Raw genomic sequence first — 24160 nt, 5'->3', positions numbered from 1 at the left:
TAACTTGCATCCTTGTATTTTAAAAGAACTGGCTGAGGAGCTTGCTGGACCACTAATTTTGATTTCCAATAAGTCTTGGAACACTGGGGAAGTTCCAGAAAACTGGAAGAAAGCTAACATTGTGCTAATATTTAAAAAGGTAAACAGGATGATCTGGATAATTATATGCCTGTTAGTCTGACATCAATCATGGGCAAAATAATAGAGTGACTGATATAGGACTTGATTAATAAAGAATTAAAGGAAGATAATATGATTAATCACAATCAACAAGTTCAAGGAAAATCAATCCCATCAAACTAACTGAACATCTTATTTTGATAAGATTATAAATTTGGTTGATAAAGTTAATAGTGTTAATGTAATATACTTAGACTTGTGTAAGGCGTTTGACTTGGTGCCATTACATTTTGAATACAAATATAGAATAATATAAAATTACCATGGCACACATTAAATGGTTTAAAAACTGGCTAACTGATATATCTCAAAATGTAAATGGAAACAGGGAATCATCACTGAGCAGGTGAATGTCCAGTGGGGACCCACAGAGATCAGTTATTGGCTCTGCTAATATTTTTCTTAATGACCTAGAAGAAAGTATAAAATCACTACTGATCAAGTTTGCAGACGACACAAAGATTAAGGGAGTGATACATAATGAAGAGGACAGGTCACTGCCACAGAGGATCACTTGCTAATCTGGGCACAAGGAAACAATGTGTGGTTTAATATGGCTAAATATAAATGTATACTTCTAGGAACAAAGAATGTAGGCCACACTTATAGGATGGAGGACTCTATCTTTGGAAGCAGCGACTCTGGAAAAGATTTGGAGGTCATGGTGGCTAATCAGCTGAACATGAGTTCCAGTGCAACACTGTGGCCAAAAGGGCTAATCTGATCCTGGATGCATAAACAGGGGAACCTTGAATATGCACAGAGAGGTTATTTTATCTTTGTATTTGGTACTGGTGCAACTGCTACTGGAATTCAGTTCTGGTGTCCGCAGTTCAAGAAGGATGTTGAAAAACAGGAGAGGGTTCAGAGAAGCACCATGAGAACGACTACAGGGTTAGAAAACATGCCTTATGATGACAGACTCAATGTGCTCAATTTATTGATCTTAACAAAGAGAAGATTAAGGGGTGATTTGATCACAATCTATAGATACCTACAAGGGGAACAAAGATTTGATAATGGACTCGTCAACCTAGCAGAGAAAGGTATAACAATCTAATGGCTGGAAGCTGAAACTGGACAAATTCAGGCTAGAAATAAGGTGCAAATTTTTAATGGTGAAGGTAATTAACCACTGGAACAATTTACCAAGGGTTGTGGTGGATTCTTTATCACTGACAATGTTTAAATCAAGACTGAATATTTTTCTGAAACATATGCTCTAGGAATTATTTTGGGGAAGTTCTATGGGCTGTGTTACACAGGACGTCAGACCAGACGATGGCCTTGGAATCTATGAAAGATAAAATAATAACCAGTCGTTTCCAGAGCTGGAAAAAACTAAAACTAAAATGAAGATCTTTTATTATCTGTTGTTTTTACTAAGCATCTTACAGTATTCACCCAACAGTTTAAGTAGAAAGAACATATCCCTACCCCAAAGAGCTAACAATGTCATTTTAGACATGACGTGAGTAAAGGGAGTAACATAAAGGCAGGGAAGGGAAGAGGTGATGGAGGACAAGGGTTACAGCAATAAGATCAAAGCATTCTTCAGTTAAGGTGGATGAAAGTGGTTTCCCTTCACCTGAGTTAAGTTTTTGTAAGAAATTCACAGTAAACAAAGTGCCATCTTTACCAACATGACAAGTAATTCTTCTGCTCTACTCCATGTTGATTAGGCCTCAACTGGAATAGTGTGTCTCGGTGCCACATTTCAGGAAGGATGTGGACAAACTGGAGAAAGTCCAGAGAAGAGCAAAAAAAATTATTAAAGGTCTAGAAAACATGACCTATGAAGAAAGATTGAAAAAACTGGGTTTGTTTAGTCTGGAGAAGACATAATAACAGTTTTCAAGTATATAAAAGGTTGTTACAAGGAGGAGGGAGAAAATTTGTTCTTCTTAACCTCTGAGGATAGGACAAGAAGCAATGGGCTTAAATTGCAGCAAAGGCTTAAACTGCAGCAAGGTTGGACATTAGGAAAAACTTCCTAACTGTCAGGGTGGTTAAGCACAGGAATAAATTGCCTAGGGAGGTTGTGGAATCTCCCATCATTGGAGATTTTTAAAAGCAGGTTAGACAAACACCTGTCAGAGATGGTCTAGATAATACTTAGTCCTGCCATAAGTGCAGGGGACTGGACTAGATGACCTCTTGAGGTCCCTTCCAGTCCTATAATTCTATGATTTCCTGTAGGAACCCAATACACTGAAAGCTAGCACACTGCTGTTTCCGAAAACTCACTGTTTCAGTGGGTGCATAGTAGATATGGCCTGGATACCTCATATACTCACAGCCTTCAGTGTGATTAGGGAGGTTTCCATTAGGGTACTTACTAAAATAACAGATTCTGGAACGTTGTAAACTGCTGTGATCATCTGAACAAAGGTTCTTGTTATTTCCGTCTATTTCCATTATGTACCTAAATGTACAGGTGTGGTTTTTCTTTGCTCAGAGATATGAATAGAGCCTTTAATAACAAGACTATTACTGACTATATCTCTTGGCTGCCTTTTCCAGCATTTTTCATGTACACTTGCTTCTAAAATGCTCACTAACAGCTGCTCTGAGTTTCCTCAGAATCCACTAGCGAGCCTCCTTAGAGAAAAGTTTCAGAGTAACAGCCGTGTTAGTCTGTATTCACAAAAAGAAAAGGAGTACTTGTGGCACCTTAGAGACCAACCAATTTATTTGAGCATAAGCTTTCGTGAGCTACAGCTCACTTCATTGGATGCTGTAGCTCACGAAAGCTTATGCTCAAATAAATTGGTTAGTCTCTAAGGTGCCACAAGTATTCCTTTTCTTTCTTAGAGAAAAGGTGCATTCTGCACTAAACTACAATGTTAAAAATTTATTACTTATTAGCTCGCTTCTTTCTTGTTCTAAACTATAGTTATAGCGTCCTTCTAGATAGCAGAATTCTTGATAAAGAGCTTGGACTTTTCCTCCATTCCACACCATATACTGCAGCACGGAAGACTGGCTGAAACAGAAATCAGGGCCTGCTCGATAAGTCTGTAGAATCTGCAGCAACACTTATAACTTGTTCTTTTCGATCTCTTCTGCTTCTTCTCCATTGTCCCAATTTCTCGGCACTTTGGAGATGCTTCTTTATGAAGCAGAGGAGAAAGGGCAAAAGAGGAGCTATGAAAGAGCAATATAGATGCAGGAAAAATGGAAGGAAGAAACAGAATAGAAACATTTCTAATTACTTTAAAAAGTTAATCCTTCCTTTCCATGAAGAAATGCATACAGAACAGTGGCTTTCAGTCTGCACAACACTTAATTTAAAAATGGAACCGGGAGTGCATAAAGGTCACACCCTAAATTTTTGATAACAGTAGTAGGTGAGGTCTATTCAAGTCAATGGTCATGTAGTTAACATGTTATATTTACACAGACTGGGGAGTAGAGCTCTGTGTGGACACAAAATTATATCCACGGATGCGGATATCAGCGGATATCAATCGGTATCGCTGGAGGTGCAGGGCTCTACCAGGAACCACAGCAGCGAAAGGAGCAGCATGTCAGGGTGTTGCTCTCAGGAGCTAGCGCACCACGCTGGCAGCTCCTCCAGTGTGGCTGTACTGCTCCCAGCCCTGCCCACTGGGGCGGGCACCCAGCTCCCCAGCAGCTGTCCCTGGTCATGCTTGTGGGTTCAAGCAACTTGCACGCTCCCAGACAGGAGTCCCTTCCGTGCAGTGGTCTGCGTCTCCTGTCTGGGGGCGTGCAAGCCACTTGAACACATGGGCGCGACCAGGCACAGCTGCTGGTGAGCCTGGTGCCCACTGCTGTTCCCGGTAGAGCTCTGCACCTCCACGGCGACCGATTTATATCTGTGGATATCTACATCCGCAGCTATAAATTTGTATCCACACAGGGCTCTACTGGGGAGTAGAGGTGAGTGAATTTTTTACGGTAAACGGCATATTTGCTTTAAAAAAAAAAAAGCATTCTGGGGGCACTGAAACTATTCAGGAATTTGGGACAAAATTCAGCTCATGGTTTTGGCCAAAAAAAAATTAAAAACAAAAATTTCAGAAATATCAAAGTGAACCATTTCAACATTTGTTTCAAAACATCTTCAAAATGAAATGTTGAGTCAAATAAACATTTCATTTTGAAAATGTCATTTTGAATCAACATTCAAAACATTTTGTTTGACCTGAACACATTTGTTTTGGTTTTTGATTTCAGCAAGAAAACACAAAAAAATTCATTTTCAGTTTGAAATGAACCGTTTCTTTTTCCAGTTTGGCCACTGAACTGAAAGATCATTTGTTCATTGCTACTGGAGAGTGCTCTCAGGCGATACTTCAGCTAGGGATAGGCAAACCCCTAATAGTTCAGATCTGGGTGCTTATCTATCTTTTTGTAGCCTTGCCTCATCATAACACACAACCATCCCTCCAGAATCCTTCCACATACCCCTCACCCCAGCTCCCATGCAGGTCTTCCTGTAGAGGGAGAGCACAGTAATATATTACCCTCCCCACTTTCAGTTTTTTTGTCTTCTTCGTCAGGTGAAAATGGGGAAAATCTGGCCATTTAGGATCTTAAATAAGATTCTGCATCTAGAAATGCGCTATGGTTCAGGGAGAAATCTCTTCTATTCCTCCCTAAAAACTCAGTCCTAATTTTCACCGTCTGCTGATGTTACACTGGGGAAATATAATTATTGTTAATACACTGCTTGGCTAGCAGAATAATATTCAAGGCCTTGTCTAGTACGTAGCACTAAAAACCTAATTTATTGTGCAAGGCCCCAGGATTTGTGAAATATCTCTAAGTTAATTTGAAGTACATTATGGTCTAAAATGAATAAGGGATTTTGAGAGGTGTTGTGTTCCATACTACATGAAAGTGATACAATGCATAAAACAGGAAAATAACAACACTTGAAGAAGCTCCCTTTACATACAAAAAGCCTGATTCTCAATTACACTAGGACTCCTTTACACTGTTCTGGAAGCATAGACGGGACATTTAAATGGGGCAGAACAGGATCCCTTATAATAATTCTGGTCTGTGTAAAACTGGTTTAATGGCTCTACTCCAGACCCCTTTCTACTGCCCAGTATAGGAAGAGAGAAAGAAACATGGTTGGATTGCATTTACACCACCCCCATTAACTTAGTATTTAAGCACTTTAAAATCTTTAATGTATTTAAACTCACAGTGCTCCTGTGAGGTAGGGCAGTGCTATTATCCCTGTTTTACAGATGGGGAACTGCGGAACAGGGAGACTAAGTACTTTGTCAAAGGTCACAAAGGAAGTTTGTGGCAGTTCTGGGAACTGAACCTGGACCTCTCAAGTACCAGACTAACAACCTAATTGCTGGACTATTCCCTGATTTTCAAGGCTACTCTACTCACTGGGACTACCCACTGGATACTGCTTAAAGATTAATTTTGCCCAGCACAAGGACTACAAATAGTATGTCTCACATAAATACAATATAAACTCTTATGAGGCTTTAAATGGACCCTGGGCCCTATGCTGGCCCTTGGCACAAGAATGAATTTCTCTTTAGGTAGGTAAGGATTACTCCCATGGGCAAGGGTTTGTAGTTAAGCCCATAAAAATTCCATAATATGGACTGACACCAAACAGCAGAGTAATTCACTGGATAGGTAACATATATTTTTAAATATATACATACATATATGGTGCAATGGCTTCCTGTATGGTATATTAATTCAGTGGAAGATTTCTCTCGGTCATAAATTTTCATTATCACTATTCAAAAAGATTAGAAATGAAGCCACAAATATCTGATAAACTATTTTACTTCAACTCATGTCACAATTAATTTAAAGAGTTTGCTTGAAGCTCCAGGCAGACGGCCTGACTGCCCTGTTCTTTTTCATTTAGCCCAATTTATTTTGTTGTCAATTCACAATTTAGGTTCCTTATTTGCTGCCCATTTTTCCTTATGTTGAGCAGTCCCTTAATCTGTAAACAGTACCATCAACTTCAGTGGGACTACTTGAGGAATAAGAGCCAACTCAATGAGAGTAAAGGTGGCAGAATTAAGCCCCTGGTTAAAAATTAAGAGTTCATTCCCAGAATCTAGGTATTAATATATCTGGGTTCACATTCTCGTGATCAGAAACAAACAACACTAATAGGTGCTGGAAGTAGGGGTGTTTAGGGTGCTGCCACATCCCCTGGCTTGAAGTGGTTTCCATTATATACAGGGTTTACAGTTTGGTTCAATGGCTCCCAGCACCCCCACAATAAAAATTGTTCCAGCACCCCTGACAATGCTACGCATATATTTACAAGGAATACTGTAGCATTTGGCCAACAATCTGCACAATATGATTTCAATCTTGACAATCAGCAATCCAAGATTATTTGCTCTAGAACTAGTTAAGTATAAATTAAGTTCAGATAACAAAATCAGTTAAGTATAAATTAAGTTCAGATAACAAAATATAACCTTCTGCTGTTATACACTAGAAGTCAACAATTATAATTAATATAGTAGGAATAATGTTAGGACTGAGTTGTGAATACAATAGGGATCAAAGATGATCCTCTTTAAAGCCTTCTGAAGACAAAACAGAGCACCTGTTATTATGTAAATCATCAACAGGCTTAACTATAAGGCCTTGTATTTCAAGTGTACTTTATAATCAAAAATAATTTTGGCACTAAAGCCAAAACTTCAGCAAGAAGGCTTAACAGTAAGGATTTGTGAAGTAGCTCCAACACCCTTTTTAGTATGTAACTGCACTATTGCACACTAAGCCAAAGTGATTACCCCCTGTAAAATGAATTGAGATCAAAGTGCAAAGTAGCATTATGAAGTGTCATTGTTAATAAGTTTAGAATATGAAAATGGTTCTATCATATAATGCCTCTCAGAGGTTCATAATCAAGACTGAAATTGGTTTCAATACATTACAGAGGATGAAATTCTGTGCTGATTACTCCCCTTGCAATCCTACTTTGACACCAAGCGTGTAAATCCACACAATGTTTGGGCCAAAGAGTACATTTCAAAACTGTAATGCTTAAGCTTTCTATGGGAGCTGGTTTTATTCTGAATTTGACACCGCTTGAATCATTCATCTAAGTCCTACAGTCTTGGGAATAATTAAACACTATAATATAAATCACCAGGAAAAAAAAAATCAATGGAAATTCAAAAGCATCCTATGTAAATCAGTACTGTACTATAAATATGCTTTAGATAAATTAGCTCTTCAGAGGATAGCAATTTCCATGCTAGAGCTTGTAGACAATGGTAAAGGCAAAAGAAGATTCATACTTATTAATAGATTAATGGTATTTGGGATTTTATATTATTTTTCTCCTCCTTTTAAAAATATTTTTAAATGTTTTTGAATTCTGTAGGTTCATTCCAAAATAAAATGCGCACTGATTCCTTCTTGAAAAATGGACCCCAAAGTAAGTTATTTATGGGTTGTTGTTTTTTTAAAGTTAAACTGATATGCTTTACTCTAACACAGAATAATAACACTTAGCACTTACTGAGGACTTTTCATGTGCAGTTCTCAAGCTAGAAAGTATCTTCCAGTGTATATTGACAAGAATTCCTTTTGAAAAGGGAAATGTGGCTGCAAATGCAGAGGCTCTAAAAAAACGTGCAGGAGTACATGTTTTGCAGTGAATATTTTAAATCGTGCATTGACTGAATATTAAACAAATCTCAGAAATTCTCTGTGCTGCTGCCTAGAACTGGCACCTCATTCTCTATCACTGTACGTGCTGTGACTTTTAAGAATATGTTTAAAGCACAAGTACTCTTTTTACTTTTCTTTACTCTTATAAACTGCATTTTAAACATAAATCAAATCACGTTGGCCAATTCTTTTTGCAACAGAACTGCACCTTTAAATACAACCAACACCAGATGGTCTCGGCATATAAAGCAGCAGGAGACAACATATTAATGCTACTCAAACAAGCAACTTGTGCTAGTAGCAGACCAATGAAATCAGTCTCAGACTGCTAATCCTCTCTGTCACCATGGCAACATCTATTTCAGACAATTCTTCAATTTTCAAGTCAAATGAGCCTGCCTGCTCTAAAACTTCTCTAGCCAAGGGTCTGATGCAACCAGGTGCATTTTCATTTTGCATTGGCTAGAGCTACAGAATTTCATTTACTTTGATCGTCACATGAAGCACCAGGTGAAGTTTTGGTCTTTCCATCTGGTGGTTTGTTTAATTATAGGCATTTCTATGGCGCTCATCAAGATAGCATTGAGTGTTCCTCAAATATACAGGGCTAGATTGTGACTTGAACTACCCAATCATATAGCGGCTTAACGCAGAAGAACCTTCCTTATATTCCTGTTCAGGCTATGGAGACAAGTGTTCAAGAGGAGGATGCTGTGTACCTGCTAATCCCCCTCAAATGGTTGGTGGACAGGGCGGGGAAAAGCTTGGCTCCTCTCTCTCATATGCCAACCAATATAGCTGAGCCAGCACAAGGGTTGTCATCATTTGCTGCTAGTATAGACCAGGAGTAAATTACTACTCCCACCTCACCGCAGCAAATGAGAAGGGAACTGTGGCTCTCAACAACGTCCCATACAGAGGGCTTACAGCCAAACCACAGCTGAAAATTCAAACCTTCCTTTGTGATATTGAAAGAAGCATGTTCTCAAAAGGATACCCATGAGTCAGGCACCAGGTCCCATTTTTCGTCACTGGGATTTGTGTGCCTCTGGCCTGATTTTCAAAAGTGCTGATTATCTGCAGCTCCCATTGACATGAAATGGAGTTTCAACTCATCCTACTGCTGTTTTCCTAGCACTAGCATTATGACCAAAAAATAGAATTGGCCAAAACCAATAAGTGCTTTCTGCTTTTCCTGTTGAAAAAGTTTTAAAATTCTTCATTACAAAAGATACATGTGCTGGGAAGATGCAGTTCATGCTTGTGAACCAGTGCAATGTATAACTCAGTGTGGGCTCCTATTCCTTTATGAAGGGGTCATTCAAGTTACATGATTTACATCTAGAAACTTCCTGAAAGAAACTTTCAACAATTCATACTTGTTACTTATCAGTCATTAACATGAGGTGAAAGTTATTACCATTTAAAATCTTCTGCCCTCTTTTCTATTTTTTCAACATTAATTTTATTGTAGAGTAAAAATATTCAATTATTTTTGTTTTACATCTTTTTTGTGGGGATGTGGTGATTAGAGAACTGATCTGAAGAAGGGTCAGTTACAGTCACAAATTAGTATTACAGGATCACATTTAGATACAGAAAAATCTATAAGCACATAAAAGTTCATACTCCTGCAAAGACATATCTGCCAAAGAAAAAGTATCAGATATTGAACTGTGACCTCATTAAATCTTAGCCAAAGGGCCCAAGTCTCACCAGATCAAACAACTTCTTTCTATCTGACTTTAATGCAGATCTGCACCTACAGCATATGATGACTACTTTAGACCATATGCACATTCTGCAGTAAGAGCAAGGTCTTTATATAGTTGCAAATTAGGCATCTTATATTCCATGACAATGAATATTTCCACATAAAAGCTGCCTCTTGGTTTATCTCAGCCTACATCTCAGGATTTAGTTTATGAGTAAACAAACAGGCCAGATTACATGTCTTGGGCCAGATTAAATAAGATTGCTAAAATTGACTATGGTTCATACAGTTATAAAAGCCTCCCTGGCTTTGGGAAAAAATTAAACAGCACTGTCGTTGAATTAATTTTAAAAGAAAGTGTACTGTCCTAGAACTGCATTCCAAAGGGTTTATGATTTACGGATCTGTTCTGACCATTTACTGTTATCTACATTTACCTCTAATGTATGGCCACATGTTGGATCAAATATTGCAGTGCTTCCTCAAACAAACATCCTGTCATTTGCCAATGACAAGATTTGGCTAGCCGTACACGGGTACACAAAAAGAAAGGAAGGACAGAGGAAGCCTTCTCTCTGTGGGCAGGGACTAAACACAGTAGCAACAAGGAGTTGAGTCAGTCTAGCACCTTTGCCAATATTAGACATCTCAAAGAGATGAGACAAGGCCCCGTCCTCAATCCCCTACACCAGCCATAGGATGTCAAAGTTCCCACTCCACGATGCACTCCTCCAGTAACCCGACAGGCATTCTGGGTAAATCAGCTCATATGTTTGGGATTATTGATCCAGTCAAGACCCTGAACCCCCACCCACACATCCACAGTATCTCAGTACTTACTTAACATATAGATTTGTCATAAGAGCTAACTATGGTTTATGTTGTTTTCACTGAAAAAAATACCTACAAACCCAGCTACCATTCTATTTTCTGGGCTCAGTACCATGCAGGTCTCAATCCCTTCAAGTCCCCATTGTCTTCTCATAGATGCCCTCACTCAACCCAGGATACTCTTTGCAGGATCAGAGTCCTAAATTGCTCACTTTGGTTGAAACTCTGCACATGAATATGCCTTTCACGGCCCCTGGATTTTAGTGGGAATTCTGCAAGTCCATCCCAGCACATAGTTGGGCTCTTGAAATTATCACATACTCTACATACACTTGTTTTTAATTGAACTTTAAAAGTGCTCTTAAACTACAAACACTAAAACTTTTGGATGAATTCACAAATGTTTAAAAACAAAGTAAAATAATGCTTAGCAATGTCTAGCTCTCTCGCTTTGCTTGATGGGCCATTGTGGGGACAGCATTATTGAAACTACCCCCACATATACACTTTTTGTTCTGATAAAACGGTTTTCCCTTTTTGTTTGAAGGAAAATGCCTCTAAATTTACAAAATTTTCGAAATATGTAATGTTTTTTTCCCCAAAAGCAATTAAGTTGACATTTCTTACAAAATTAAACTACATTCAGTACAAAAGTTGAAAAAATCCCTTAAAAAGAAAAGAAAAGAAAAGAAAAGAAAAGAAAAGAAAAGAAAAGAACACAACTCACTCAATGGAATAATTTGTATAGTAGTAGTGCTGAGAGCCATTGACCCAAATTGTAAACTCTGTATATGATGGAAATCACTTTAAGTCAGGGGGTGCAGCAGCACCCCCAGCATCCCTAGTTCCAGCACCTATGCTCACTCAACACATAGAATCATAGAACTGGAAGGGACCTCGAAAGGTCATCTAGTCCAGTCCCCTGCACTCAAGGCTGGACTGAGTATTATTTAGACCATCTCTGACAGGTGTCTGTCCAACTTGCTCTTAAAAATCCCCAATGATGGAGACTCCACAACCTCCCTAGGCAATTTATTCCTGTGCTTAACCACCCTGACAGTTAGGAAGTTTTTCCTAATGTCCAACCTTGCTGCAATTTAAGCCCTTGCTGCAATTTAAGCCAATTTTTTCTTGTCTTATCCTCAGAGGTTAAGAAGAACAATTTTTCTCCCTCCTCCTTGTAACAACCTTTTATGTACTTGTACTATCATGTCCTCTCAGTCTTCTATTCTCCAGACTAAACAAACCCAAGTTTTTCAATCTTCCCTCATAGGTCATGTTTTCTAGACCTTTAATCATTTTGTTGATCTTCTCTGGACTTTCTCCAATTTGTCCACATCTTTCCTGAAATGTGGTACCCAGAACTGGACACAATACTCCAGTTGAGGCCTAATCTGCGCAGAGTAGAGCGGAAGAATTACTTCTCGTGTTTTGCTTACAATACTCCTGCTAATACATCCCAGAATTATGTTTGCTTTTTTTGCAACAGCATTACACCATTGACTCATATTTAGCTTATGATCCACTCTGACCCCCAGTGTGCAACTGATTGTTCCTTCCTAAGTGGAGTGCTTTGTATTTGTCCTTATTGACTTTTATCCTATTTACTTCAGACCATTTCTCCAGTTTGTCCAGATCATTTTGAACTTTAATCCTATCCTCCAAAGCACTTGCAACCCCCCTCACCCTCCAGCTCGGTATCATCCGCAAACTTTATAAGTGTACTCTCTATGCCATTATCTAAATCACTGATTAAGATATTGAACAGAACTGGACACAGAACCGATCCCTGTGGGACCCCACTCATTATGCCCTTCCAGCATGACTGTGAACCACTGATAACCTCTCTGGGAATGATTTTCCAACCAGTTATGCACCCACCTTATAGTAGCTCAATCTAGGTTCTATTTCCCTAGTTTGTTTATGAGATGGTCATGTGAGACAGTATCAAAAAGCTTACTAAAGTCAAGATATACCACATCTACTGCTTCCCCCCATCCACAAGGCTTGTTACCCTGTCAAAGAAAGCTATCAGGTTGGTTTGACGCGATTTGTTCTTGACAAATCCTTGCTGACTTTTATCACCTTATTATCTTCCAGGTGTACTTGTGGCACCTTAGAGACTAACTCTAAGGTGGCACACGTACTCCTTTTCTTTTTGCGAATACAGACTAACACGGCTGTTACTCTGAAACCTATCTTCCAGGTGTTTGCAAACTGATTGCTTAATTATTTGCTCCATTATCTTTCCGGGTACAGAAGTTAAGATGACTGGTCTATAATTCCCCAGGTTGTTCTTATTTCCCTTTTTATAGGTGGGCACTGTATTTGCCCTTTTCCAGTCTTCTTGAATGTCTCCCGTCTTCCATGACTTTTCAAAGATAATTGCTAATGGCTCAGATATCTCCTCAGTCAGCTCCTTTAGTATTCTAGGATGCACAAGGTGATTTGAAGACATCTAACTTGTCTAAATAATTTTTGACTTGTTCTTTCCCTATTTTAGACTCTGATCCTACCTCATTTTCACTGGCATTCACTATGTCAAACGTCCAATCGCTACCAACCTTCTTGGTGAAAACCAAAACAAAGAAGTCATTAAGCACCTCTGCCATTTCCACATTTTCTGTTATTGTCTTTCCCTCCTCATTGAGTAATGGGCCTGCTCTGTCCTTGGTCTTCCTCTTGCTTCTAATATATTTGTAGAATGTTTTCTTGTTTCCTTTTATGTCCCTAACTAGTTTGATCTCGTTTTGTGCCTTGGCTTTTCTAATTTTGTCCCTAGATGATTGTTTTATTTGTTTATATTCATCCTTTGTAATTTGACCAAGTTTCCACTTTTTGTAGGATTCTTTTGTGTTTTAGATCATTGACGATCTCCTGGTCAAGCAAGGGTGGTCTCTTGCCATACTTCCTATCTTTCCTATGCAGTGGGATAGTTTGCTCTTGTGCCCTTAATAATGTCTGTTTGAAACACTGCCAACTGACTTCAATTGTTTTTCCCCTTAGACTTGCTTCCTATTAGATTTTGCCTACCAACTCCCTGAGTTTGCTAACATGGTGGCAGTCATCTTACTGCATGTACAATAATAAATTATCTCGCCACTAGGTTAAATAGGAGAAACAGAGCACTCTGGATATTTTGTTTTAAAGCAAGTTAGAATCTGTCCTGATTATTTCCCCCAAAGGTAGAATGGTCTTTCCTTTAAGCATATCTGGGTTAGTCATAGAGTTTAATGCCAGAAGGTATCACCAGATCATCTAGTATGACCTCCTCTATATCACAGGCCACAGCCCCACCCAGCCAGCCCAACACCAAGCCAACAACCAGAATTAGACGAAAGCCCTCAGCAGCCAAACTATTGGCAGAGAATAGGAGAGGTGGTGAGGCACGCCAATGCCCAAGGACCCTGCAATGGCAAGGAATTAATTAAATGAGACATGTCCAGATGATCCTACTAAGTTACCCTTACCCACAAGCTGCAGAGGAAGATGAAAACTCCCAACGTCCCCAATAATTTGATCTGGGGGATACTTCCTTCCCAATGTCACATAGGAGGACCAGTTTTCTTCATAGGCAGATGATGTTTAGGAGTTTTTAAAGAAGACAAATAATATGCCCCAACAAATCTAGTGTTCCTTTAGCTTCATTCCCCTGCCCCTTTCCACCTACCATACACTTAAAGCTTTCCTTAGCTACTTCTCGCCTTTCACGAACTAACCCTGGGGGTCTGCAGACTCTGTCTAAGATTTCCAAAGGGATCTACACCTCCATCTGAAATTTTTTAGGGTCCACAAACAAAAAAAGGTTGAAAACCACTGATCTAGAGATTTCAGGCAGGAAACATGGATGAAGGATTGTGCTGAGCTACACAGGAAAAGGGGACTGAGGCTGGAGGCACACAAAGTCTTTGGGTAAGGGCTGCATATTGCTATCTGACTATGGAGAAAATAAAAACAAAGATATATATGGAAAAAAATAATTCAGTACAGAGTACAGCCTACCTAAAAGGAGCATTCAGAATGCCCTGTTTCCTCCTATTGGAAGAGAATTTCTTTCTTCCTGTCCTAATTTGTCACCAGGCAGAAAGACTTGGCCCTCCATGGAATCGTAAGGCTGCTGCCATGTGTCACCCATTCCTGCAGCCCAACTGAGATCCTATGCATCTAGCTGAGAGAACGGAATAGCCAAGAATTGCTGCAAGCAACTAGGATGGTGCCTACTAAGCAAGCAACACGGCAGCCATATTTCTCTCATCTCACCACTCCTCCTGCTGAATCTGAGCATGGGAAAAGCAGCCAGCTCCAGGAAGGGAAGGAGGCAGCAAGAACAAGCTGAAGAGTTGGCAGAAGGTAAAAGTTCACATTGGCCCCATCCATTCTCCAGCATCCACCTATCTGCCCCAGCTATGACTACAGTTGCCAAATTCTGTGCTGCTTCATGACTTACCCACATCACTGTTTGGTGCCGGGAGTGCTGATCATAAACAGAAGTTTATTATTATATGCAAATTATCTCGTTAAATAATTTGTACTAAATGTTTCACATGAGGCTGCTCAAAATTTGACTCCAACAGAACAGGAATAACTAAACCTCAACAAGTGTTACTAAAACATTATGGGGCAGATTGTGACTGTGTGGAAGTATCCATGTAAGAGCTTGGAAACTCTGCATTTCCCTTTTTTGGCATGAACTCCACACTTTTCTGTTGCAGGGAAGTTGTTCTTTCAAGGAAGAAACCAGGAGCCTGACTCACAAACCCTGCAGATCCCATGAGATCCATGTACATTATGGAATCTGCTAAGGACATATTGCCATCCCACATCAGTTCTGGGATCCATAACCATGCTGCTGGGAACTCTCCTTGCCAATACTTGCCCCGGGACTCCCCAGATTACCCAGTTGCGCCAGAACAGAGGCGATTTCACAGGAAAGTTAATACAGCTGCTGGTTGTTCCCCTGAGGCCACAGACTAGCCCTCCTCCTTTTCAACTCTCTCACAATGAACAAATTCTCTGGACCTGCAGAGTGCTCTGCAGGGGTGGGTGGGAAAGAGGAGAGGACTTCCACAGAGATAGTAACCTTTTCCTTTCCACACACACACACAAAGGAGATCCGGGTGCAGATCCTTGGGTATGATCTGTGCCTGGATTATTGTGGGATTTTATTTCTATGAAGACAAATCTCCATTTTAATTGGGAGCTACAGATACTTAGCAGCTCCCAGAATTTGGTTGACTTTTTCCCCCCAGACAATTCTGGTGCTTTCTTTTAAATGAGAATGGATATTTCTGGCAGTGGTACCATTTTCAGAGCATGTGTGTGTCTGTTTGACAACAAAAATGTTTGCCTTGGAATTATTTTCAGTGAAAGTAGGGAAGAATGGAGGGTGGGGGGAGAAATAGTGTCCCAGTTAAGAAGAGGGAAGATCAGCACTAAGAAACAGGAAGATGGAAAGAGTCATTGTGGGGGATTAGCTGAAGGCTGGCACATGTTTAAAGAGAATTGCAAATGATGAGCTACTATAGAAGGGCAAACTGAACAACAAATTACAGAGAAAATATGGAGTAATTTGGTGACTCTGTAGCACCTCTTATGCTCCAGATACGTCATAAGTATTTTCCTTGTGTTCCTGTCTTTACTGTATTTGTAATCTCCCCAGCTTTATTCAGTGCACTGGGAGAAATATAACCTCAGTTTCCACCATCGGTACTCTTGCATACAGGAGACTGGCCCCATGTTCTCCATGACCTCTCTGCAGCAAGATAATGCTAAACACTATCACTTTAAAAGTGTTGTCTACTTAAACATTAAAGATATAATAAAATGAGCCTTTCTCTAATGTCCAGTGTTAAAAACAAGTCACTTGCCACATTCAATTTGCATTAATGCTTCACCAAAACAGGAGATAATAATAGATCTTATCAAATAACACATGGGATTTCTACTTCTAGATGGAGAGAGACTCACAGAGACAGAAACAGAAAGGAACAAAATATTATACAATGAAGTGCAATTAACTATAATCAATAAAGCTATAAATAATAATATCTGATGTTCTGATGACTTCATGGTAACCAAGAAAATGAGGCTTAAGTGGTTTGTATTGTCAACATTATTCTGAGATGACGTATTCATTATTGCCTAATTCAAAGTTTTCCTGTAAGATGTTTTATACACTTCTGATCAGTTCAGTTAAGATTTTAAGAAGTATTTTAATTAAATTCACAGGTTGCATCCTAGTCCCTGCTATAGCTGAGTGAATCATGGTAATTTCGGGAAAAAAAATAATTCCAGACTGGACTGAAAGCAAAAATTGTCCAAATGTTTAGTATATCAAAAACATTTAAAAAATCATTTTGAGTTCAGTTAAATGAATTATTTTGTTCAATTTGGACCATTTTAAAATATTTTTCTATTTTAAAAAAATAAAACATTAAAGGAAATTTTGAAACAAAATTCACTTCAAACCAAAAAACTGAAAATTTTCATTTTGAAAATGTTGAAATGGAACATTTTGATTTTGTTTTTAAATGGGGAAGCTGGGACCTTTAAATGAACAATTTGGTGGAATCTTAATGAATTTGCAAAACATTTTGGTGTTGCTGAACCGGACATAAATATTGCCCAGGTCTAGCCCCTGCCCTGGTCCATATATGCCACTCCGGCAGCAGATAGCAGCTTTAAACAGGTCAGAATGGGCCAAGGGAGAATTTCCTCAATATAGGAACAGCATAAAGCCAATTTATGTGCCCTTTCAATAGCCCCAAAGTAGGTGTGGGCCTAGAAGTAGGAGATAGTGGACCAAGGGATTCCTGGCTGCAGCAGAGCCCATAGGCAGCCAGGGGAAAGGCTCCCATAAATTAAAATAGGCTGCTTTAATTTATGCTGGATGCATTTTAGCCCCTACTGCAGCACACATGTCACAAAGGTGGCAAAAAGCCACCTTTTCCCCCTCCCCTTCCCCCGCCCGCTCCTCCTGTGCTACATTTCTTAGGAGACACAGCACAGCATATTACTCAGACAGTGTGCTAAAGATATTCTGTCCTCCCCCATATTTGCTTTTTTTTGTATGATAAAACTTATCACCATTTTTTCTAAAATTTGTATAGAGTCTTTCAAACGTACAAACTGATTTAAAAGCATTATGAAATGGACCGTTATGAGGCAATAAAATGCTAATGTTACAGGCAATTTTGCCAAGTAATCTATCACTCACTATCAACTTTACAACCTTTGGGAGAAAAGGTTGTCTTTTCTGCTGATGTCACAGCTGTGAAATAGACTCTCCGATGACATCTTAAGCATCAGGTATGAGCTTTTTTGCTGGCTGGCAGTAGCTTTATTTGCTCGGTTTGTTAACATATATTGTAAGCCTGATTTTTAGTCCAGCTTTAAAGAGGCTTCTCCTTTTTTTGTACCTAAAATTTTGCAGGTGCAAATAACTATAGTGCCCACATTTAGGTTTTGTTATTTAGGGTCAAGACTGCCAAAAAAATGGATGCCAAAAGTTAGACTCCTAATCCACATTTAAGCACCCATATGGGATCTGCTGGTTGCTAAGCACTTCTGAAAAGATCAGGCCACTTATTTAGACACAGAGACACCTTTGCCCCAGCCTACCCACTTCCTCACGTGCACTAAGCACAGCAATAAGGTACAGAACTAGTTCCTGTTCCTGCACTTTCTTATTCTTTCCTCAGGCAAAATTCATGGTGAAATCACTAAAAGCTTTGCCTCAGTGAGGACTAGGATCAGAAGATTAATGGTTGAGAAACCAATTCAAATAGCTTTTGATTACTTATTAACTTAAATTTTAGTCACAAAATGCTGTTGTAATATTTTATTAGTTAACTGTATACGTTATGGTTATAGGGCCCAGAAACCTACTCTCTTGGATGATATGGACCTGATCCTACTCTCATTGAAATCAATGGCAAAATTCCCATGGACTTTAATGGTGTAAAATCAGCCCCTCTATATCACTGCTATTACCAGATAAAATCTTTTGCATAGGGCTTGGCTATCCCCAGTCACAAAGATTCCATCTACATCTACTGTGTTTGTCCCCATGGAAATCATATTTCCAGAGGCTAAGCCCATCAGTTTTCTTTTTAAACTGAAGGGAAACCCCGTAAAATCCTTAGAACAATAGGCAAATTTATCCTGCAACTGAATTACAGCAAAATACTGTTGGATTTTTTGTTTGTTTGTTAGTTTAATTAATAAACAGAATGCTTTTTTCATACACAAGATGGAGAGAGTACATATAATCATTAAAGAAAAAGCAATGCCATACTTTTTCCTTTCATCTTACCTCCTTTAGCCTCTTAACCAAGGCCCTCTATATAATAAAATATGGAGGTACCCTTCACACATATATAGCACCTTTCATCTGAAGAATCATAGAGCATCAGGGTTGGAAGGGACCTCAGGAGGTCACCTAGTCCAACCCCTGCTCAAAGCAAGACCAATCCCCAATTTTTGCCCCAGATCCCTAAATGGCCCCCTCAAGGATTGAACTCACAAATGTGAGTTTAGCAGGCCGATGCTCAAACCACTGAGCTATCCCTCCCCCCCAACACCTCAAAGCATTTTACAAATGAGGCAAGAAACATTGCATGAAACCCTAGCCCTGTTGAAGTCAATGGGATTTTTGTCATTGACTTCAATGGGGCCTGGTTTTCACCCATTATCTTCCATCACAGTAATAATCAGTTATTTATTGTCAGCTTCTATCTTCTCTGATAGTCTCAGGCATACTATATCACCAACCATTACCCCAGAATTTCCCACACCTCACTGCCTACTGTCCTATCTTCACTTTTACCTTTTTAGCAAGAGCTTGGAGAAAGTTGTCTTTTCTCACCTAACCAATTCTCCCAAAACAATGTCCTTGATCATTTCTAAACTGGGTTCAGCTTCCACCACCTTAACAGCAATAAAACTGCCCTTCTAGATCAATGGTTTGCTTTCAGCTGACTCTAGTTCCTTCTCCATCTCCTTGAGCATACTGCTGGATTTCGTGCAACCAGTATTGACACCCCTCTCTCTCTGAAACTGTTTGCTGGAGTTCCAGGAATTTTCATCTCCTGGTTTTACTTCTACTTATTCAGCCATGCCTTTACTGACAGTGGCAATGGGCTCTACTCTCCTGTTTGAGTTCTGTAGTACTCTAAAAGGAACTGCCACCATCAAAAGTACATTTAATTACTTTTTAATCAGAATCCAATCTCATGGTCATGAATCACAAGAGAGTCAGTGAAAAACATTTCACCCTAAATCGCTTAAATTGTATAGTATTCAGGATGGCACAAAATGCAACACATTCTGATAGTGTTTAATTCACAATTGAAAACTTTTGGCAAAGTAAAAGCTGGCATTCTCCTACCTTTAACATTTAGCAGATCTATGGGAACAGCTCAGAAAAAGTCATACTTGTTTTCTGAGTGCGTAATCTGTGTTTTTTAAAGGATTGCCAAGATACTTCATACACTTATGCAAGAAACCAGACTTGTTCCTGAAGAGCCATTCTTGTTTCCAATGTGCATATTATGGGTTTTAAAAAAACCTCTTAATTTATATTTATCCCAGCAAATATGAGGTCTTAAAGAATCATTGCAGTTGCTTGGGTAATTTAATACATGCTTACATAAATGTTCTTTCCATTTTTCACATGTGTTTTCTTATATTGCACCTAAATTAAATTGTTTCCTTTCATGAATAATTCCTTATGCACATTGTGACTGTGTGCATATATTGATGCCTGTGTTTATGTGACATCTGCCTGGTGATGTGTGTTTATATATAAAAAATTTGACAAAGATTATGGTTTACCAGGTGTCCGTTTTTCAACCAGAACATCCCATCAAAAAGGGACCCGCCCCAGCCCAGTGTACACGAGCAAGTGAGTGAGGGTGGAGAGGAGCAAGGCAACAGAGGGAGGGGGGATGGAGTGAGCAGGGTGGGGCCTTGGAGAAGGGGCGGGGCAAGAGTGTTCGGTTTTGTGCCATTAGAAAGTTGGCAACCAACCTTTTGGTTCAGCTTCACACAATAAATCAAAGGGTGTCCTGATTGGTGCTTCTTTATTTCTTCACGATCATTAAAACCAACACAAATAGATTCTGTCCAGCTTTTACTTATAAAAAAATGCTACTCAAGGGTATAATCAGAGTTTCTTTAAGAAATGTGAACTTTCTGAAGTATGCACCCACACAGAAATTGTTTGTATTGCTGCAGCAGCTGACTGGATAATTCAAAGGGTAGCCTAGCATTCTTATCAAGTCTCTACAGTTATCAGCTCTCTGCAGATCACTGCTCTATTGACCACTATGTTTTAAAAAAAAAACAATGACTCAGGGTATTTTTATTGTAAGGACAGGCTGGATCACAACTCCATAGCGTGCCACAAAATTCTGTAAATCGTAATTTAATGATAGATTAAAATAAATCATATAGGGCCTGATCCTGCAAGCCTTAATTACATCAATAATCCTTACTCATGTGGCTAGTCTTCACCCTCTAAAGCATTCAGTGGGGACTCCTGATGTAAGCAAGGATTACTCACACAGGTAAGGGTTGCAGAATCATACTGACATTTTCTGGCAGGGTTGATACAGGGCTCCACTTCTTTTGCTATAGCTATCACAAAGGCCTACACAGGAAACTAAAAAGGGACATTGTTTACTAATCTGAAGAAAGTTTCTAGCATTTTTATTATTACTGAACACACTTCTAAAATGCCCATTAATAGTATTTAGACAGTCAGGGTCTGATCCAAAGCCCATTGAAGTCATTAGTCATTTATCCAATTATTTCAACGGGCTTTGGATCGAGCCCTTAGTTACTGTATATATCCAGATACAAAATATTATTCTCTAGACATACTAAGAAAATCCTGCAACATGTCGAGTGCTTCCTGAGTGCAACTGAGGGTAAAGGGAGCTCAGCACCTCTCAAGAGGTGCCTTAGCACTTTGCAGGATCAGATCTTAAAGCTTTTATCCAACAATAAACTCTCACAGTTTAAATCCTGGTTAATCTGTAGGGAAAAAAATACACATTTTCAGCATTGGCTGCTACAACTTGCTCGGACATGTCGTATTACACAAGGTCTGGTTTGAATCAGAGGTTCTCAAACAATATGTTCAGTGTGAACGTTTTAATTACAATAACGGGATCCTCCTGTGAGGTGGTGAACATCTTCAATGTTCATTGCAGTCATCTTCAGGATCAATCCCAAAGAAAGCTCCCTATCCGTGGTCCATTAAAACATTTTGGTTAAAGGACGAAGTAAGGAACTGACACTGAGCCTGATCCTGATTCCACTGACGTCAGTAGCAAAGCCTCTAGTGAGTTCAAAGGGGGCAGGATCAGAGCTTCCATGCGAATTACATTCTCCCACCCCACAATATGTAAAATTGTCTTTTTCTTCCTATTTTAAATAGATTGAACGAATGCTGGTTAAATACGTAATAATAAAAAGCAATAACTCTCAGAAAGCCATAGTAACATCTGCACATCATTCAAATGAGTACATTAAATAATAATAATCAATGATACTTACCACTTATTTTAAATATCATGCTTGCTGTCAAGATGGCCCCAACACCAATGATAAAATACTTTAACTCATTTCCAATTTTGGTATTTATATTCCATTCCAAAACTATACTATATTTTCCCCTTATTTTGCCTTTTTATTATGTCAGATATCCTACCACCTCTCATTTTTAACATGGTTATCAATAGTCATGGTGCTTTCAAAAGCAATGCAACTCCCAAAGAATGCCAGGCAGGGGTATAAATACCTGAGGTCAAAAAGATAATTAAAGATAAAGCTCAAATCATGTGGGGCCTGAACCTGATGGGTGCTCAGCACTCACAACTCCCATTGAAATCAGTGCTAATGTGGGTGGGCCTGCTCCCAAACCTATTGAAGTCAATGGAAAAACTCCTATTGACTGCAAAGGGCTATATAGCAGACCTCAGCTGCTTAGCACCTTTCAGGATTAGCCCTTTAAAAACACAATATTTGGAAATAAATATTTATACAAATGAGTAAACTTGCACGGATTAGAAATTCATTGTGTATATGTATAAAACCAATATACTATAAACATCAGTTGTAATCACCTGCTTTAACTATCTTGAAAAGTAAGTACAAATAATCACAAGGTGTTTGTTGCTCTCCACAAAATATAAGTGGTGCAACTGCTAATCATTAGCTGTAACAATCTGTGCTTCTACCATTCCCACAGAAAAACACAGCATTTTACACACTCAAAGGTGACCCAGATTTCTGAACAGACATGTTAGATTTTAAATTGTAATTTTGTTTAGGTCAGGAAATAAAGAAGGTAATTTCCTTCCAGTATGCTTGCACATGGTATTCCCTCATAAATCAGAATTAAAGGGAGATCTTTCAGCCCCTATCAGGGTCACTGTTTTCTAGGATTTCTAATATTACTTTTAGTGGATGTTAGTGATATGGCATTCATTTTAATGATAAAATTAAAAACGTGACCAACTAAAAGACTGGTAGAAGCTTCCATACATCTATCCCTACCAGCAAAGCAAAGATGTTCATAATAACGTTAGTACTGGGCTTTGAAAACTGAAAGCACTGCAAGTGTCATTCTATTCTGTCTATAGCACTACAAGCGCTCTTATGCCTCATCTATGATCCCTGTACCCTATACGAAACAATTGTTCAATGATTCCTGTAGCCCGGGCATACTAATTACTATTTCCACAGTCCTAATACTACACGACTGCTCTTGCCCTACATGTACTAATATCACGGCATTCCTACTGCCTACAAACTGCTAGTATGTGTATTCTTCCTCTCTCCTTATCAGGGCTAGGCATGATGCCTGTCTCCCCATGGCAGTGCTAAGCCTGCCGTTATCCCCGCTGCCCTGTAAGCGATATTGACATGATCCCCGCGGCCCTGGCAGCGGCTGTCCCTCCTCCCAGCCTCGCGGGGCTAAGGCGGGCTCAGGCGGAGGGGATCTCAGGGCGGAGAGGGCTGCGCGGGGTGGGTGGCAGTTACCAGGCTCGTGTCTCCCGGGGTTATCCGAAATCTCGATGACCAGCAGCTCCCTGCCCTCGAAGCTTCGCCCCACGGTGTAGATCCTGCTGATGGAGGGGCACTGCAGCCACACGGCCACCAGCGCCTCCCGCAGCTCCGGGTAGCGGTGGTACTCGAAGGAGATGCCGTCCTCCTGGCTCAGCCGCCGCCGCCGGCTGGCCCCGGCGGCCGCCTCCTGCTCCGCCGCCCCGGCGCACAGCAGCCAGCAGGCACTGAGCGCCCCGCACAGCGCCAGCAGCCCCGAGCCCCTTGCCGCTGCCATCCCTCAGCCGCCTCCTGTGCCTGCTGCTCTGCAGCCAGCAGCTGCCTCGGCGCTTTGTTCCCCTCGGTCTCCCCCCGCCTCCCTCCGCCTCTTCCCCAGCGGCGCTGCTCACACCTTCCCAGCCAGCTAAAAGCGCCGCAGGCTGCACTGCTCTCCGCGGCGCGACGGGGAGATGCAGGAGATAGCCCTGCAAGGAGGCCGGGGCCGGAGACGCCGCAGACCCTGAGGGGGTGGGTTCACGGGATCACTCCGCTTCGTCTGCTGCAGAGCCGGGGTCGGGAAGGATGGAGCGAATTTATGCAGGGACGCCACGGGGGCCGTCAGGCTGGGGCTGGTGTTGCTTCTCTACAATACAACTGTGTAGTACAGCTAGGCAGCCACATGGGAGACGGGCACTTAGAGCTGCATTTAGGCTAAAAGGGGGG

The 24160-nt window shown here is 40.2% G+C and overlaps 1 protein-coding gene across 1 annotated transcript in view; it reads right to left on the bottom strand.

The window, feature by feature from the left end:
* The window catches only part of CPE (carboxypeptidase E), an 87783-nt gene extending 64034 nt beyond the window's left edge, over positions 1–23749 (bottom strand). Inside the window, exon 1 of the mRNA XM_077815435.1 lies at positions 23435–23749. Within this exon, the coding sequence (XP_077671561.1) occupies positions 23435–23735 (301 nt within the window). The 5' untranslated portion in view covers positions 23736–23749. The remainder of the gene's footprint in view (positions 1–23434) is intronic.
* Between the last annotated feature and the right edge of the window lie 411 nt (positions 23750–24160).

The sequence above is a fragment of the Eretmochelys imbricata genome, chromosome 4 (genome assembly GCF_965152235.1).
Source record: "Eretmochelys imbricata isolate rEreImb1 chromosome 4, rEreImb1.hap1, whole genome shotgun sequence".
NCBI lineage: Eukaryota > Metazoa > Chordata > Testudines > Cheloniidae > Eretmochelys > Eretmochelys imbricata.
Note: the sequence above shows the minus strand (reverse complement) of the source record. Positions and strands in the feature narration are given on the sequence as shown.